Genomic DNA, 14,972 nt, shown 5'->3' with positions numbered 1-14,972 from the left:
TTTATAATGAAACCTTAGACAGTAATACAGAGACAGAATAAGAGATCTAGAGATTAATTATTGTCCTTATCACGAAGTATAAATAACACATTGCAAATACAGTGCCTAGATCTTTCCACGGTTTCCTTGCCCACCTGAGTTTTAAAATAATATTTTGACATCCTTCTAATTACAGATTCAATGTGTATGCATTTTTTATGTTTGCAACGTCCCATCGATAAACCATACATTGGATTTGTGGAAAGAATATGCACACATATTAAGATATTAAATGGTGCAATGTAGTGCTCAATGAATCAAAGCTACTCTCTGAATAAAACTAAAAAAATGCAACCCTCTCCAGACAAAATATAAAACAAATTCACTCTCCTGAAAAAATGATTGCACACCACTCTTGTAAAACAGAAATAAGGACAATCTCTTGTTGCAAACATTCTTAACAGATTCTGTCGTCCTTCTAGTGGCCTGTTTTCTCCTTCTTAATACAAAGTTATGATATGGTAGTGATTGATTAAAAGTTTCCAAAATAAATCTGCTAAAACAACAAAAGTAAGCATTTAAAGAATGCACCATCTGCTGGAAAAGCAAATTATCACACAAGAAACTACTTACTGTGACTGGTGTGGTTTGTTTTTTTAAGTAAAGAAAAAAGTTAGCAGCTTTAGATTTTTAAGTATCGGAGTGCTACCTTTCTTTTTAATAATGCAATCTTGCATACTTCAAGAGCAACCGTGGCAGAGTAGCAGTTTATTACAACAGAGAGTAAAAATACAATGCATGTTTAAAATCTTAATCTGTGCAGCTGCATTCAAATTAACCTACAAATGTGCAGTTGCATGGAAATGTATTGATATGCTTGACAAAATGTGACAATCTTGCTTTAATGAGACAGTTGCAGGAGCCAATTTGATGAGGAACATTCAGAAAGACAGAATTTCATGATGTGTGAAGGGTTTACCAGATTAAGATACATGATTTGACTGAGAACATCCAGCGACCTGCAGCACTAAAACTCATCTGAACTGAGTATTTAGTTAAACTCTGATTCTTTCGATGCTTCTTCAGGTGGTTTAATTTGCAGTGCTGAGACGAAAGGGTTAAGCAGAACGGTTGTGTAGCCGAGAAGCTTAAATAGATGGTAACCTCTATGACAGATAATGTTAGGAAACAGAGCCCGATAATGAGGGTGGAATGTACTTTGAAATAACAACACAGTTTCTAAATTGGACACTGCTATCGTCATTAAATGTGAAGGACACTTTTGATAGAAGTATAGGGGCTCACTTTTAAACTACAGAGGGGAAGATCACTCCTCCCACAGCAACAAATAACCTTGTCTTTTGGCGTTAATTAAAATGTTCAGAACACTTCACATTTTTCTACAGGGTCCTGATGATTCTTTTTTTTCTTCTCCAGGTGCAAGAGTGTGTGCAGCTTTCTTTCAGCACAGCTTTTGTTACAAAAAGCACTCTAAAGACCTTCAATAAGGAACACCTCATCCTTGACGGCTTGATTAACAACTGTCTTTCATGCCAAGGCTAAGTTTAAAGCCCAGGTCTGTCACACACTTCTTAAGTTACCTGGCAATCACACCTCACTAATAAAAAATAACAGGAGGAAGGAACTTTACTGAGACCAGAAAGAAAGATATAAATCGTGTTATCTTAGTCTCTTTTCTCCTCCAAGAGTAAACATTCCAAGTTCCTTTCACCATTCTGCTAAATACTGTAGAAATGGGGTGCCTTATTCATATCTGTTGTGAATTTATTTCCAGGTAACTGTAATCCCTCTTGACACTATTTCAGTCAGTTTCTGTCACAGATTTACAGGCCCTGCAATTTAACATCAGATCAGGTATGTATTGACACCTAAAACTCAGTAATACCAGTGGTATAGCTATTTTTTCCTTCTGTGCTTATGCACAAGAGCACATCTGCAGGATTCATCTTGCATTTAAAGGTGGTGGTGAAGAATAGTTCCAATGAGCTATTTTTTTTTTTTAATACTAATAAGCATAATACTAATAAAAGTAAAGACAAAACACTGAAAATCTGGTGTATGTAATGGACTGGAGAACCCAGAACAAATATGGTATTTGAAACAAAACATGTCAACATGCTCTGGTAAATAGATATTTCTTTCACTTTTCCAGAGAGAGTTAGATAGCATGAACAGTTGCTTAAAAATGGAAGACCATTATAGTTATGCCAACATTCCAATGTAAATAACGGTAAAGTGATACTTTAGGGTTTCCAGAGGTCTATAATGGGGCCATCCTTTGACAAGTGCAACGCACAAAGGTAAGTCTTGATAGCATTTGTGATGTCCATCAACAGAACGGCATTTTGAGGCAATCAAGAGGACAAAGATAAAAGATTTTGAATGGGTTCCACATTTGTCTTGAAGACATTCTTCATGAAGCATTACGATGAATTATTCAATTATTCTATTAGATTTTAAGGATGATACAGACATCGCTAGACAACAAATTAATAAAAATCTACTTTATGTAAGAAGCTGGTACTGCTGTGAAGTATTTATACTACAGTCTCTACACTGAGAGGTTATGTTGTGGCTGTAAATCATAACAAACCACAAAGTTTCTCCTTAAAGTATATTTTCTTTTGTGACTTATATACCATTAATATATTGGTTGATTTTAATGGTGTATTTATAGAAGTCAATGGAGTTTTGGGAAATACACTGAAAGTCTCCATCAACTCTTGGGACCAGAAAATGTAATAAACAAAGCCAATAAGGTCAGCGTCAGTGGCTTTCTCATACACACGCAAAATACACCAAATCAGGGATAATATCAGCATTGGAAGAGTGTATTGCCTTATGTGGCCCGTTCTCTCAGATGTCTGTTTAATTGAAACACATTCAATATAATTATAACATGTTTTGATGGCTGTTCAATAAAGCTCACACCTCTCCCACACCTTCCTAGGGAATATGTAATGAAAACATTCTTGATTTTGACAGGATATTTGACATGGTAATGTGTTCATAATTTTTATTAATAATATTTTACAAGAACCATGACAGAAGTTTCATCACCTGCAATTACATTTTCGTGAGTTTATATTAAATTTGAATCGTATCGTATCGCGAAACTAAAACCCAATATGATAACATATGTTTATTTTATCATCTATACTACAATAATAGCCAGAAAACCTCAATATGCTGCTTATTCAATACAAACTTTACATTTCTCACACGTTAAAAGATAATTGTTGAACAATGGATATAAAATAGATACTTTACCATTTTAGTTGTTTCAGCTGTAAAATTCAGATCAGTATACTTGCACATCTGAATACTAAACTGAAGAAACAGTGTAAAAGTGTTCAAAAACTGCCACAGATACCCAATGTGTGTGACACTTCAAAGAACTTCAGGATGACTAGACATGTCTTAATAACATGCTTTCTACAAGGTAAACTGTTCAGCGAATGTTGAAAGCATATCTGTTGCAAATTAAAACAAATAAAAGCAAAACATTTAAATCCAGATCAAATATATTTTTAATATAGGTGTATTTAGGCCTCAGATAAATAATGTCTTGCTTAAAGAAGCCAGGTGGCACGTTTCAAAAGACTGCCTTGCATTGCTTGAAAGAACAGTAAGATAACGAAGTACACATTATTTACGAATACAGTAATGGATAGTATACATCCTGCTATATTTTCGTTGCAAAATCCCTTCATTCATGTGGATATTGTCATCTCACAGAAATGTGGAAATACAGTATATTTAATTATTATTAACATTTTTAAATATTAAATAATTTAATATGTTAATGATAATGACATTTAGCATATGTATAAAAAGGCATAAGGAGATGAAAGTACAGAGACAAAACCCCAGAGAGCAGTGGTCTTTTAAAACTCTCTCCATACGAGTTGCCACAGAGACAAATTTAGAGCTCTCTAGTGAAGCATTCAATATCAAGTCCACATTCAGTGTTTCACCTTTTAGTTTTCAGTTCTGAGAAAAGTACACCCACTGGTGTATGGATTAGGAGATTGCTGAAGTATCTGAGCATCTTAATCATAAAACCCTCCAATTCCAGGTGAATACCAAGTCAAGGGCCTAGGAAGTAACTCTAATTTCTTAGTGTTTTAGATGAACATTGGATCTATGGATTTATATTTACATTGACATTTGATCACTTATCCATATGATGCACCCTCTGTGGCTTTATATATCAGTCTGGCTGTAGCTGATAGTGTTAACACCCCACAGGGGATACATTTACAAGGTGGGAAACTAATGGCAGTTTGTTGCCATCAGGGCCTAAGAGCACCCACTAGCTAAATTAAAGGTTACAGTGCTTCTCTTCTATGAACTGGATCATTTTTAAACAGAAATTATAATACTCAGGCAGCAGTCTCAGTTCTGACCACAGTGCTAGAGACATACATCTAGGAATGAGCTATAGCTACAACACTAAATCAGTGTGATGTTCATCATAATACTGGTAATAGTAACATTATTTCCAGGTAATTTTCACTTCTTTCTTTCTCTCTGTCTTTTAAGAAGAGATCTAGAATCTCAAATAATACTGCATGTCCTTTTCATGAGCAAATGAACAATTGCCTTGCTGGAAAATCAAAGCCTTTGTCCCAGACAGTGGAAAAAAATGTGAATTGCAGAAAGGAACATGGTATGTTTTGGAAAGCGGAAAAAGCCAATCAAATATGCTATGATTTGATTTTTAACAATTTTGCCTTTCCTGCGGTTTTCTTCTATCAGTGTCTTGACGAAACACATCCAGTGCTGTCCTTTACACCCACTGCATGAATTATTTCTGTGTAGAAAGGCTTCCTCCACCACACCAAGCTGTACGTCATATTACATTAGTTGGTTTAATTCCATTTTGGGCTGACATACTTCCTAATTTTTTAGATTACATCACTTTGAAGTCCTTCTAAGAGCTAATAGCTGTTGTTCAGAATAATCTTTTGTCTCTCTGAAATATCCCTCTTTAATGCAGTTCATCCCACAGTATCGCACTGTACTTCCTCTCCCACATAAAATACAGCTTCAAAGTTCAGCTCTGAAGTACTGCAGGACATGTAATATTTGTTAAAAACACCTGTATAATACAAATTGAAAACTGAAATAGATACATTGACTAAAACCCAGCTGTCAAGATACTACTGTATACTACTTGGCACTGTAAGTATTCTGTCATTCAAGAAGAGTTCAGGTTGGATATTTTAATATTGTGGGATGGAATGGGCTGATTCCCAAACTCTGGAGACATGAGCTTCAATCCAGCTTAGATTGATGACCTCATTTTTTCCCAGTGGATATCAAATTACAAACCAACACCCACATCAAGGTTTACACATTCAGGCACAGCTGGTTGGTGAGACTTGGAGGAAAATAAAATGGCTGCAATGGCTCCTGCTGTCACTGTTCAACTTTAGTTAGAGACACAGTCATACGGTATAGCATAGCAAGGAATTTGATTATATTTACACAAACATATCCCAAAACATCGAAACGTTCTCATGGCAGTATGTATAAATGAGGGATTAGACTCACATCTGTGTTCTTCAAATCTGCCCCCTGCTTCTGGTTTACACTCCATCTGACATCTTAATTAGTCAACTGAACTCATTATTCAATTTAATAAGCAATTAAAATTATTATTTCAGGTCAATGCAAGTAGTTATTTAAAGATATCCATTAAACCTGTTGGGTTTGAATAATTTGGACCTACATCAAGGGGTTATGTGGGAATTGCAGCTGTAACAAGCTGTAAAGTAATGGTGTCAGATTGGACAGGGCCCAGTGTGTTCGGGCTGAGGGAGAGTACCTTGCCATTCCTAGACTGGAGAAGCCGGTGGGGACAATCAGCACGTCCAGTCTGGGGAAGGGGTGGGCGCCCAGGACAGAATGCGCCGCAGACAGGCAGGAAGGCAGCAGGGGAAGCAACACGTCTTCTGCCTGCTCCCGTAGACAGGCCGGAGCAAACACTCGGTGAGGAATCACGGCCTGCACCTGAGCTTCCCGCCTCTGGAAACGGCACGGGTAATCCACATGGTGGCACGGCGTCTCCGTCAAACTGCAACACACAAAGAATTTCACTGCACCGAAGGAGGAGACTTCATGTATTAAATATCAATGTAGTATTGGATATGAAAAGCAGGAAGATTTAAGTTTTTCTGATCATGTGATCTATGTAACCGTATAGTAGGCTGATTTGCATTGTTAATTTAACTCAAAATTGGTTTCACAGAGAATCACACTAGTCTTCAGTGGGTTGGTAGAGAGAATATTAATAAAATGAAATCTGAAATTTACGGGGGAAAAAAGGCTATATCCCTCATTCCTCAATGATGCAAACTAAACAGTTGCTATAAGCAGATCAAGAAGAATGAACATAAAAATGATCATTTCAATCAAAGTATATTTCCCCAAACAATTATACGTTTTGTTTTGGGGTGGGTATACAGGATACCTGCAAGCTTCTGCAGGAATGGGAACAGTCTCTCTGTCTGCTGTCGATGCTTCTTTTCTCTCCGCCTTAATCCAGTGGCCCACTGCTATGGTGAAAGTGGATGCGGGCATTGGCATCGTGACATAATAAAACCACTGGGACGAAACTGAAGAGAAGAAAATAAACTTGTTAGAAAAGGATCTGCTTTTCAAAAAGAAAGGCACTTTTTCCAAAAAGTAGCAAGAGTAATTAAAGTAGGTTCTATTATTGAATATAGACACAAAATGCAGGTAAGGAATTACATGAGGAAATTTCTGTGGGCAATCAATACAAAAACACGTTAACACCTTTTTAATCAACAGTCATTTGACTAATGCTCTTTTTTTTCATATTGGAAATCACAATCTAGTGTATTCCTCAAGCCACCTTCTGGACAAGGATTCAGGAACATTAAATTAACTTTTTATTGTGAGGAATGAAAATGGGAGGTGGGGGACACTGGCAGTCTTATTTATGGTATGATGATATTATATGAAACAATTTAAAGCTGGCATGTCAAGTCTCTAGATTGTGAGGGTTTACATTTTGAAATTCCAGTCCACAGTTTAAGATCTGCTGCTGATTTCCAGTGTAGTCATTGACAGGGGTGGTTCAATAGCACGGGTTTATTAGCAACCCATCAAAGGGTGCATATCAAGCAACATTCAGCATAAAGGAGATTGGTGAACGGGAACACTGGCGTGGCCGTCAGTACAGACATGCAACAGTCCAGGATACAGCTGTGAAAATCATGCAGAACAAAACTTGAACAAGTTAAAGTAAAAAATAGTTTAAAAATATGTATATTTGTAAATGAAAGAGGCCTGTTTTTATAAGAAAAAATATTATTAAGGCAACTAAATGAACACTTCAGCATTCAGAGTAAACTGAAAGACAGGTAGCACCTTCCTTGTGCCGGGCAGGTTGGGCCTCTTTCTCTCCACTCAACAGAACTACACACTCCGGCGGCGCCTCAATAGCAGCCTGCCATGTTGACATGGCAACTGGGGGCTCCTGACATGGAAAGAGGGCCCGGTTGTTAATGGGAGACCCCACAGTGTACACGCAGGCTCTGCAACGACAGCACAACAAAGCCTGCAGTTAACGATCACGGGAAAATGAAATTCACTTTAAAAACATAGTGTGTCAGTCAGGAACTTGTTTACAGTGCTGAGTTATGTTTCTCAGTATTGTGAACTAAATCAAAAATACTTATTTGTGATGATTGTGCGTCTTACAATACTGTTACAGAAAGTATATTTAAAGAATTAGACCAATAATAGTAATTGGGAGATGAGTTAAGCTAGAACAAAAAACACACTCCAGGAATTAAATCTAAAGTCGTTGAGCAAATGTACACAGGTGTCTGGCTCTAGCATGCAGAACAGGTTCCCTCCTGGTCCTTGAATGTATTGAGCTTTATGATCAATTTTAAATTGCAAATTCTATTACGCATAGTGTCAATGCTCAACTGTCAAGACTAAGTGAAAATAACTATACAAAAATAAAGACATGGGTTATATAAGTGATCTGAAAAACATTGTTTAGTTAAAGTGTATGAAGTCTGCAACAGTACACCTTCAGTTGATTATATTGCACCTAATGACACAAAACTGCCATTAAAAGTCTAAAACTTCTAAAAATGATAACTGCCAGTGAACCGTGGCAGCCGTCCAACTCCAAAGAGTCTCTATGTGTTTAAGTCTCTATGTAGAAATCCTGCAGCACATTCATTCAGATCCTGACCGGCACTGTAAGAGAGTGCCAGCACACAGACCCACCTGCCACTTTGGTCTTTGGTCCACCTAACTGACGCGCCCTCAGGCATGGTTTCATAATAGATCCTCAAGGCATGAGGGAAGTCACAGGGAGAGTGAATTCCCTCCTTTCGGATTTGTAGACTCCATGAATCAGTCTCAAAGGAAAGGTCCCCACATCCTGGAGCTTGACTGCACTGCATGTATAAGTCATGCTGCTCCTCCCAGCATTCTGCCGGTAGAGTGACAAGTTTCTGCACGCTGTGACTCCGGAGACAGTCTGTCACCCCGTGTGCAAGATCCTCTTCCACACAACCGCTTCGCAGCTCCTGGACACCTCTCACGGAGGTCACATCGACCTCTTCAACCTTGCTCACTGACAGATCGCAACAGTCTAACACCAGGACAAAATCCTCCCTCTCGCTGCAGTCCTGCTTTGTACTGGAAAGAGATGTCAACTGCGAGTCACCATGGCAACTGTTTTCACCCAAGGTATCCTTTCCGTCACTTCCACCGGCATCAGTAGTGTCAGATGAAGCTGAATAAGCACTCACACCTTTCAAAGGGAACTGCGACCGATCAGGTGTCTCCACTCCACTGTGCGGCGAATGCCTTTGGGGAAGGGGCTCGCTTGCCTCAGTATTACATAATTTATGGCCACCTTTCCCGGTTTCAAAGAAAAGGACCACGTTGCCACTGATGACCTTTCTTTCAAAGTGCACAGCCAAGTCCAGCACATAGTGTCTTACTAGCATGTGGTTAGTGTTGGCTCTGAGGGGCAGATCATCTTTACTGGGGTCCAGGTTCATCTCCATTTATAACACTGCGTTTTAGGTCTTCTTGCATAGAAAGTCTGTTTTTTTTTTTATCAAATAATTAAATAGTCACAGGCCTCAAGATTTATGTTAACTAGTCATGCATTTACCATGTACAGTAAATTGCATGTTTTTTTCCCATGAACCACAGTCTATAATTATGCCTAAGGCCAGGACTTCAGAAATCAGATTTCATTTGTGACATTCTTTGTGATCCCTAAATAGAAACAGCTGCACACCGCAGTTGTAAAAATGCCTTAATTCAGGCCACATTAATTCCACTCTAGAAATTAAACTGCCTACAGCATATCCGAGAAAAGTGTTTTAACTTCCCAACTGCTTTCACGCCTGTGATTATTGTGATTAACTGAGTTTAGATTATGTTCCATATCTGTGGTTTGGTCAATTAAAAAACATATTTAATGCAGAAATAATTTCATGAATTAGAACTATTATCCAAACACTCCAAACACACCTTTTTTGACTTAAATAGAATGGAGTAATATAAGAATATTCCTTGTTCCCTTAGTAACTTCTTTACAAAGTTTGACTGGGGCTGATTATGCTTTACCATTTATTCTGGGTGCAGCGTGACAGCTTGATCCCCTACACAACATAAATCTGAAAGTGCCAACAAACTATAAACAAAGAAGCTCTAAAACCTTTTTTTTTCAATACTTAAGTCCCAAGATTTCAAAGAATAGCATGTTGTCTTTTCTGACACCACATCCTAAAAACTCCTCTAGGTGAACAGGGTCCACAGTAACAGGTGTAATTTGCTCCCCCTGCTGCTGGTAATGTGCACTGCACGGCTCTGTCGAAGGATGAAAGAAAAAATGATCAATAATCAATGGTCTCCATTATGCTAACATTACCTGCCTTATTTTATCAGGAAGATTTTGATTAAAAAAAAGCATAGGAGAAGACAATTTTTAAAAAGCATAAAAAAGTGTAGTAGTCTTTACTACAAGTAGCTATGGCCCGTGTACAGATGCATACATACGAATGACAATAGTTCACAAACAAGCGTCCTTAACAAGCAACACATAATATAGTGTATAATTTAAATTATTGTCCCATAGATAAGCCTTGATGAATATAGTGTTTAAGTGGTTATCCTCTCGGATCATGTCCGAATAAGAAGGAAATATTTAAAGTTAAAGGATGGCACTTAATAGTTAACAAGACTGGTCATGGATTTGCTCTCTCTATTGGAAAGTACTAACTTTAAATAAACAAAAATAGTGATACAACACAAAGCAAAGAGCAACGCATTTCCCGGGACAGCGACACATCGCACACAGACCTGAACGCGAATTCCTCTCATTGCAGCTTCGGCGCGTTTTAATGACGTCATCGTACCGTACCAGGAAGTTAAATAAGTGTCAGTCTGTATGGAAGTCGCTTTTTGTTTTTTACCTTACTTTTTTCATTGCGTAATAAATAAATAAAAATTTTCTATGAATTTAAATGAAGCAACTGACACTAATACATAATAAATAAGTGGTAAGTCGTGCGTTGTTCTGAACAGGGTTTACTAGAAGGTACGTCTTAAGGTGCTAAGGTAAATTGAAGCCATAGGTACAATCAGGCTGCACCTGTCCAACTATGCTGAACATATCCGTCTCAAGTACTTGTTTGCTGTATGCTACAAGTGATTAATTTGCATAACCTCACACTTTCAGTAGGTACATTATACGTTGACCAACTTTACTAGTGTTAATTATCCACAATGCAATTAATCAATGGCGTTTTATCGTAAGATATTATTTTCTATTTTGTCACATGACTTGGACACTGACACTATAGCATTGCTGGTGGAATGTGAAGTTTTCTTTAAAATTGAGATTACACTGCCATTATATGACTGTGACAGCTTAAATACAGAAGAGAATCAGTGAAGATTACAGAACTTAATTAGAAAATAAAGACACGTTACATATTTGAATAAAGATTTATTACAAAGGTAAACATTTCCATGATTTCACCTTAAGTTGTATCAGCTCAGCTCTTTGTACAAGAAAACTCTTTAAGATTCCAGTTATTTAAAACAAAAAGTTTTTTTAATTAAAAAAAGCAGCAAATTGTATTATGTAACAGACTGTAAGATGCTATGATATGTTCAAGTTGAGAAAAAGAAGAAAAAAAGATCAACAAAGAAACACTTCCTTCTGACACTGTACCTTATTTTCTCTTGCAGACTGTTCTGATATTGGAACATATTCTGCTGTAAACTAAACAAATATTACATCATAAACTAAAATGTACATTATACAGAGATACTTTAAAACATTTTTAAAATGCTTCTGAAATAATATGCCTAACCACATTTTTTCCGTTTTTGTTGTTGTTGTTTCGTTGTCAAACTGAGAAATTCCAACCACTGTCAGGTGCTCTCCCTGCTCTTCACGACTGGTCATTAGTTTTGTTTCACCCCATTCATAGGATTGATTTTTATGGGAGTGGTCCATGTAACATATACATTGAAGTGATAGTTTTGTTTCACACTGTGCATTCATCATTTATATTCTTATTATTCATATAAAAACTGGCCTACTTCATAAAAAGGCTATAATCTAGCAGTCTTTCACGGTTCCAAGCAAAATAATTTTTGTATTTGACAAAAAGGCACATTCTCCTTAAACTATTGTTAAGCCAATAAATTAAAACATCTACACAGAGAAGCCTCTGTGTGTTATATACTTTGATGTCCTGCTTGGAATATGTCTGAGTGAGACAAATGTCTGTGGTACCTTGAACCATTAAGGCTGGTTGTACTGTATAGTAAATTAAAAATGTGCACACAACATTCAAATAAATAAAAATGAATGACAACTGTATACATCTAATATAATTTCCATAAAATCTAATGTATTTCTACTTTGTTTATTAGTTATCATCTTTATGTCTTCTACAAGAAACTGTGGAAGAATCTGCTAGTTCACTGCCAGCAATCGGCAATGGATCTCATGCAAATGAAGCTCATTCACCGAACTAAGGCCTGCATGACATTTCTAAATCTAACATTTTTACTTCTATGTGTATGGTCAAGTCTATGTTCTACTTTCAAATGTTAAATAAGTATGATATGATAAAAACAATAGCATATTTACAAACAACTAAAATATAACTGTACAGTGCTGTTATTTCTTAAGTGTGCTTAGTCACTGGACCTGCAGAGACTACTGATATGAACCCTTTAATCTTATAAATGAAACCAGCTTTTAAGAAGTAAAACTCCAGATTTCTGAAATGTGTTAATTAAAGGCTGGGGAACTGTAAATCACATGACCTTTATCAAAAGCCACTTCGCACAAATACTGTGCTGATGTAATTTTTAGGCAACCTACTTCAGTCTTCTATTTTTTTCCCCCCTAATTATATTAAGTGCGTGACTTTTCATCAGAATTAATTGTGACGTCAAACTTATAACTTTTCTCATACATGGCCTCTGCAATTTTCAGCAAATAGAGATCACATTTCTCTTCTCTCCCACAACTGTTGTTTCAATCGAGATGGTCTTCTGAGCACACACATGGGAAACCGCTCATCTCTTCATGAATTTTCATCGGCTGTTCTTCGGAAACTATGTCTTTTAAAGGATTCCCTTCCAAACAAAGCGAAACAGAGGAAGGAAAGGTTAAACACGAACAAGCTGCCTGGTGTTCAGTACAGGAAGTGTGCCATGGCCTTAAGTGTACAACAGACATCATTTGATGTTTATTAATCAAAACATTTAAATAGCTGATTTACCTCAATGTATGTTATATAAATGTGATTGTAAAGGAGTTCCTTTTTAATGATGGTACCATGTACTGCAACCATTTTCTTGCTCATTTCCACATCTTGTCAGACGTACACTAGAGATGCTTCCACTACAACTAATCTACAGTGTAACTCAGATATAGCCGATTCACAACCAGGCCAAAAAAACGAGATTGAGTAAATCAAGCTAGGAAATACATTTAGAATGCTAAAAAAAAAAAAAAGCCATGTGGAATCCAAAGCAGATGTTTATGTAACTGGCCTCACTGTGTAGAAACTGTAGATTTAAAGACAAGTAATGTGTAACAGAAGATTATTCATTTCACTTGTTAAAGTTGAAGGGAAGGGTCACCTGTTTTCAATGCGAGGCTTGATTATAGGTTTATATAGTTCTGGGATCTTTCTTTCAAGCATTGGCCTTAGGTTTTCTTTCAGTCTATTGTAGTTCTTTTTGAGCTCCTGTTGATACTCCTTTTGGTCAGATGCGATAAGATGTTTGTTCTTCTCCACGGCCTCTCCACACCTATCAGAACGTCACCATAAGAAAAAACATGAATTAACAGAACTGCACTCACAGGTTTATATGAAACACTGCTATGTGCTGTGGGTTTACTCATTCTATTAATCTTACAGTGTCAATGAAGGCCTTTTCAGTTTGACTGATATATTTTAGCATGACTGATTGAGAACTAACGTAGCCTATTTCACTACTTGAAAATTTGACAGCTTTGACAAACGTTGATTTGTATATTTTTTGGCAATGCTGAGTGCATGCAAGCTTATAGAAAGAAAACATTTTCTAAAGTAAAATAAACATTATTCAGGGGGCTGGCAGCAATCAGAGGAACTTGACATCAAAAGAGCTAATCTAAGCCAGGTTTAGGTGAGAACATTCCCTTGCAAGACACACATACACATGTATACATTTTCCATATATGGAATTTTATATTTTTCACTCATTACTGAAAGGGTTTAACTCCTAGCGGGATACAGGCACTGTTTTACTAAATGTAAGGTGACAAGCTTTCCTCAGCCAGAATTGAGGTCATGTACTATGTAGAGAGTAGTTTTTGTGAAGGGTGCCATAACTGCCAGTATATATTGTTAAGTTTAGTGTGACTGGTTCAAGGACAATAATGATGAGATCATTTCATGGCTTGACCAGAGTCCTGAACTCATGTGCATTGCCAGAGGAATTGTACAGTATTCCATCAGAAGAACTGCAGTGATCAGCAAGGCCAAGGATGGGCCTACATACCCTATTAACTATGAAAACAAACTGTGCTCCTTTGTATTGTTCCAAAACATTTAGTAATACGACATTATATCAAGAACACAAACATATACAGAACCATCAAAGGACAAAGACAACTAAAACACCTTAGATCACTGTTTTACTTACCGCATAATGAACTCTTTAAAGCACAGCCTCAGTTTGTTATGGTGTCTGAAAAGCTTGGGGTCTCCTGGGATCTCATTCAGAAACACCTGTGCTACCTCTAGAGGCCCCTTAAAAAGACCAATAAAAAAAAGGTTTGCAGGCTGGCAAAAAGAGGGTCTGGGTGTAAACAGATCCAATCCCATTCCAAGATGTTAAGCCTAAACATTAGCAAGTAACATCAAACCTACAATATACATCAGTGATTATGCTGTAAATGTACACTTAAATAAGCATCAGAGCAGTACCGTTCAGAAAGTATTTCCTCGATGTAGCCTGCTTGCTAATAGCCCCATGTTGTGAGGGTAGGCTGCTTCACTGAAGTTACCTCTGTGCAACAATACATAATCTAGACTGCCCTTTGGTGTTGCAGGATTACTTGGTTATTATTCTAGGTTTCGCTGCATGTTTATGCCTCAAAGGCATCTGGAGATTGAATTAATGTTTTGACTACTGAATCAACAACATTAACCACTATATAAAACTGTAACAATCAGAAAAATAACATAAAACAGTCATATTGTTTGTGGTCAAGTATGAAATGTGTACTTGCCTTTGAAGTTTATATAGATCTGTATTCTTTATGCCTCATTATGTTCCTCTTGCAAAATATCACATTTATAGTTTTGAACTTTCCAATCTAAGTTCTGATGTCTGGATGTATTAAAAGTTTGTAAATGGATAAATTAGCCTGAATCAAT

General features: G+C 37.0%; 2 protein-coding genes across 7 annotated transcripts in view; both read right to left on the bottom strand.

The window, feature by feature from the left end:
* The window catches only part of aopep (aminopeptidase O (putative)), a 79,365-nt gene extending 68,951 nt beyond the window's left edge, over positions 1-10,414 (bottom strand). For all 4 annotated transcript variants that reach the window (XR_010817607.1, XR_010817606.1, XM_066711210.1 and 1 more), the window contains exons 1-5: positions 10,375-10,414; positions 8,278-9,882; positions 7,402-7,568; positions 6,479-6,623; positions 5,834-6,082 (exon numbers count right to left, since the gene is read on the bottom strand). Coding sequence is in view for 2 of the 4 variants with exons in the window: in XM_066711210.1 (XP_066567307.1) it covers positions 5,834-6,082; positions 6,479-6,623; positions 7,402-7,568; positions 8,278-9,068 (1,352 nt within the window). In the remaining 2 variants the exon portion in view is untranslated. The remainder of the gene's footprint in view (positions 1-5,833; positions 6,083-6,478; positions 6,624-7,401; positions 7,569-8,277; positions 9,883-10,374) is intronic.
* A 594-nt stretch (positions 10,415-11,008) lies between these two features.
* dock8 (dedicator of cytokinesis 8) overlaps positions 11,009-14,972 on the bottom strand; it is a 65,906-nt gene continuing 61,942 nt past the window's right edge. For 2 of the 3 annotated variants that reach the window (XM_066711206.1, XM_066711209.1), the window contains 3 exons: positions 14,236-14,342; positions 13,186-13,356; positions 11,009-12,675 (listed from right to left, as the gene is read on the bottom strand). In XM_066711206.1, coding sequence (XP_066567303.1) covers positions 12,624-12,675; positions 13,186-13,356; positions 14,236-14,342 — 330 coding nt within the window. In that variant the 3' untranslated portion in view covers positions 11,009-12,623. The remainder of the gene's footprint in view (positions 12,676-13,185; positions 13,357-14,235; positions 14,343-14,972) is intronic. The other variant, XM_066711207.1, reaches the window with a different exon arrangement.

This window comes from Amia ocellicauda, chromosome 8 (assembly GCF_036373705.1).
Source record: "Amia ocellicauda isolate fAmiCal2 chromosome 8, fAmiCal2.hap1, whole genome shotgun sequence".
Classification (NCBI taxonomy): domain Eukaryota; kingdom Metazoa; phylum Chordata; class Actinopteri; order Amiiformes; family Amiidae; genus Amia; species Amia ocellicauda.
This window is presented reverse-complemented; position numbering and strand designations above follow the sequence as displayed.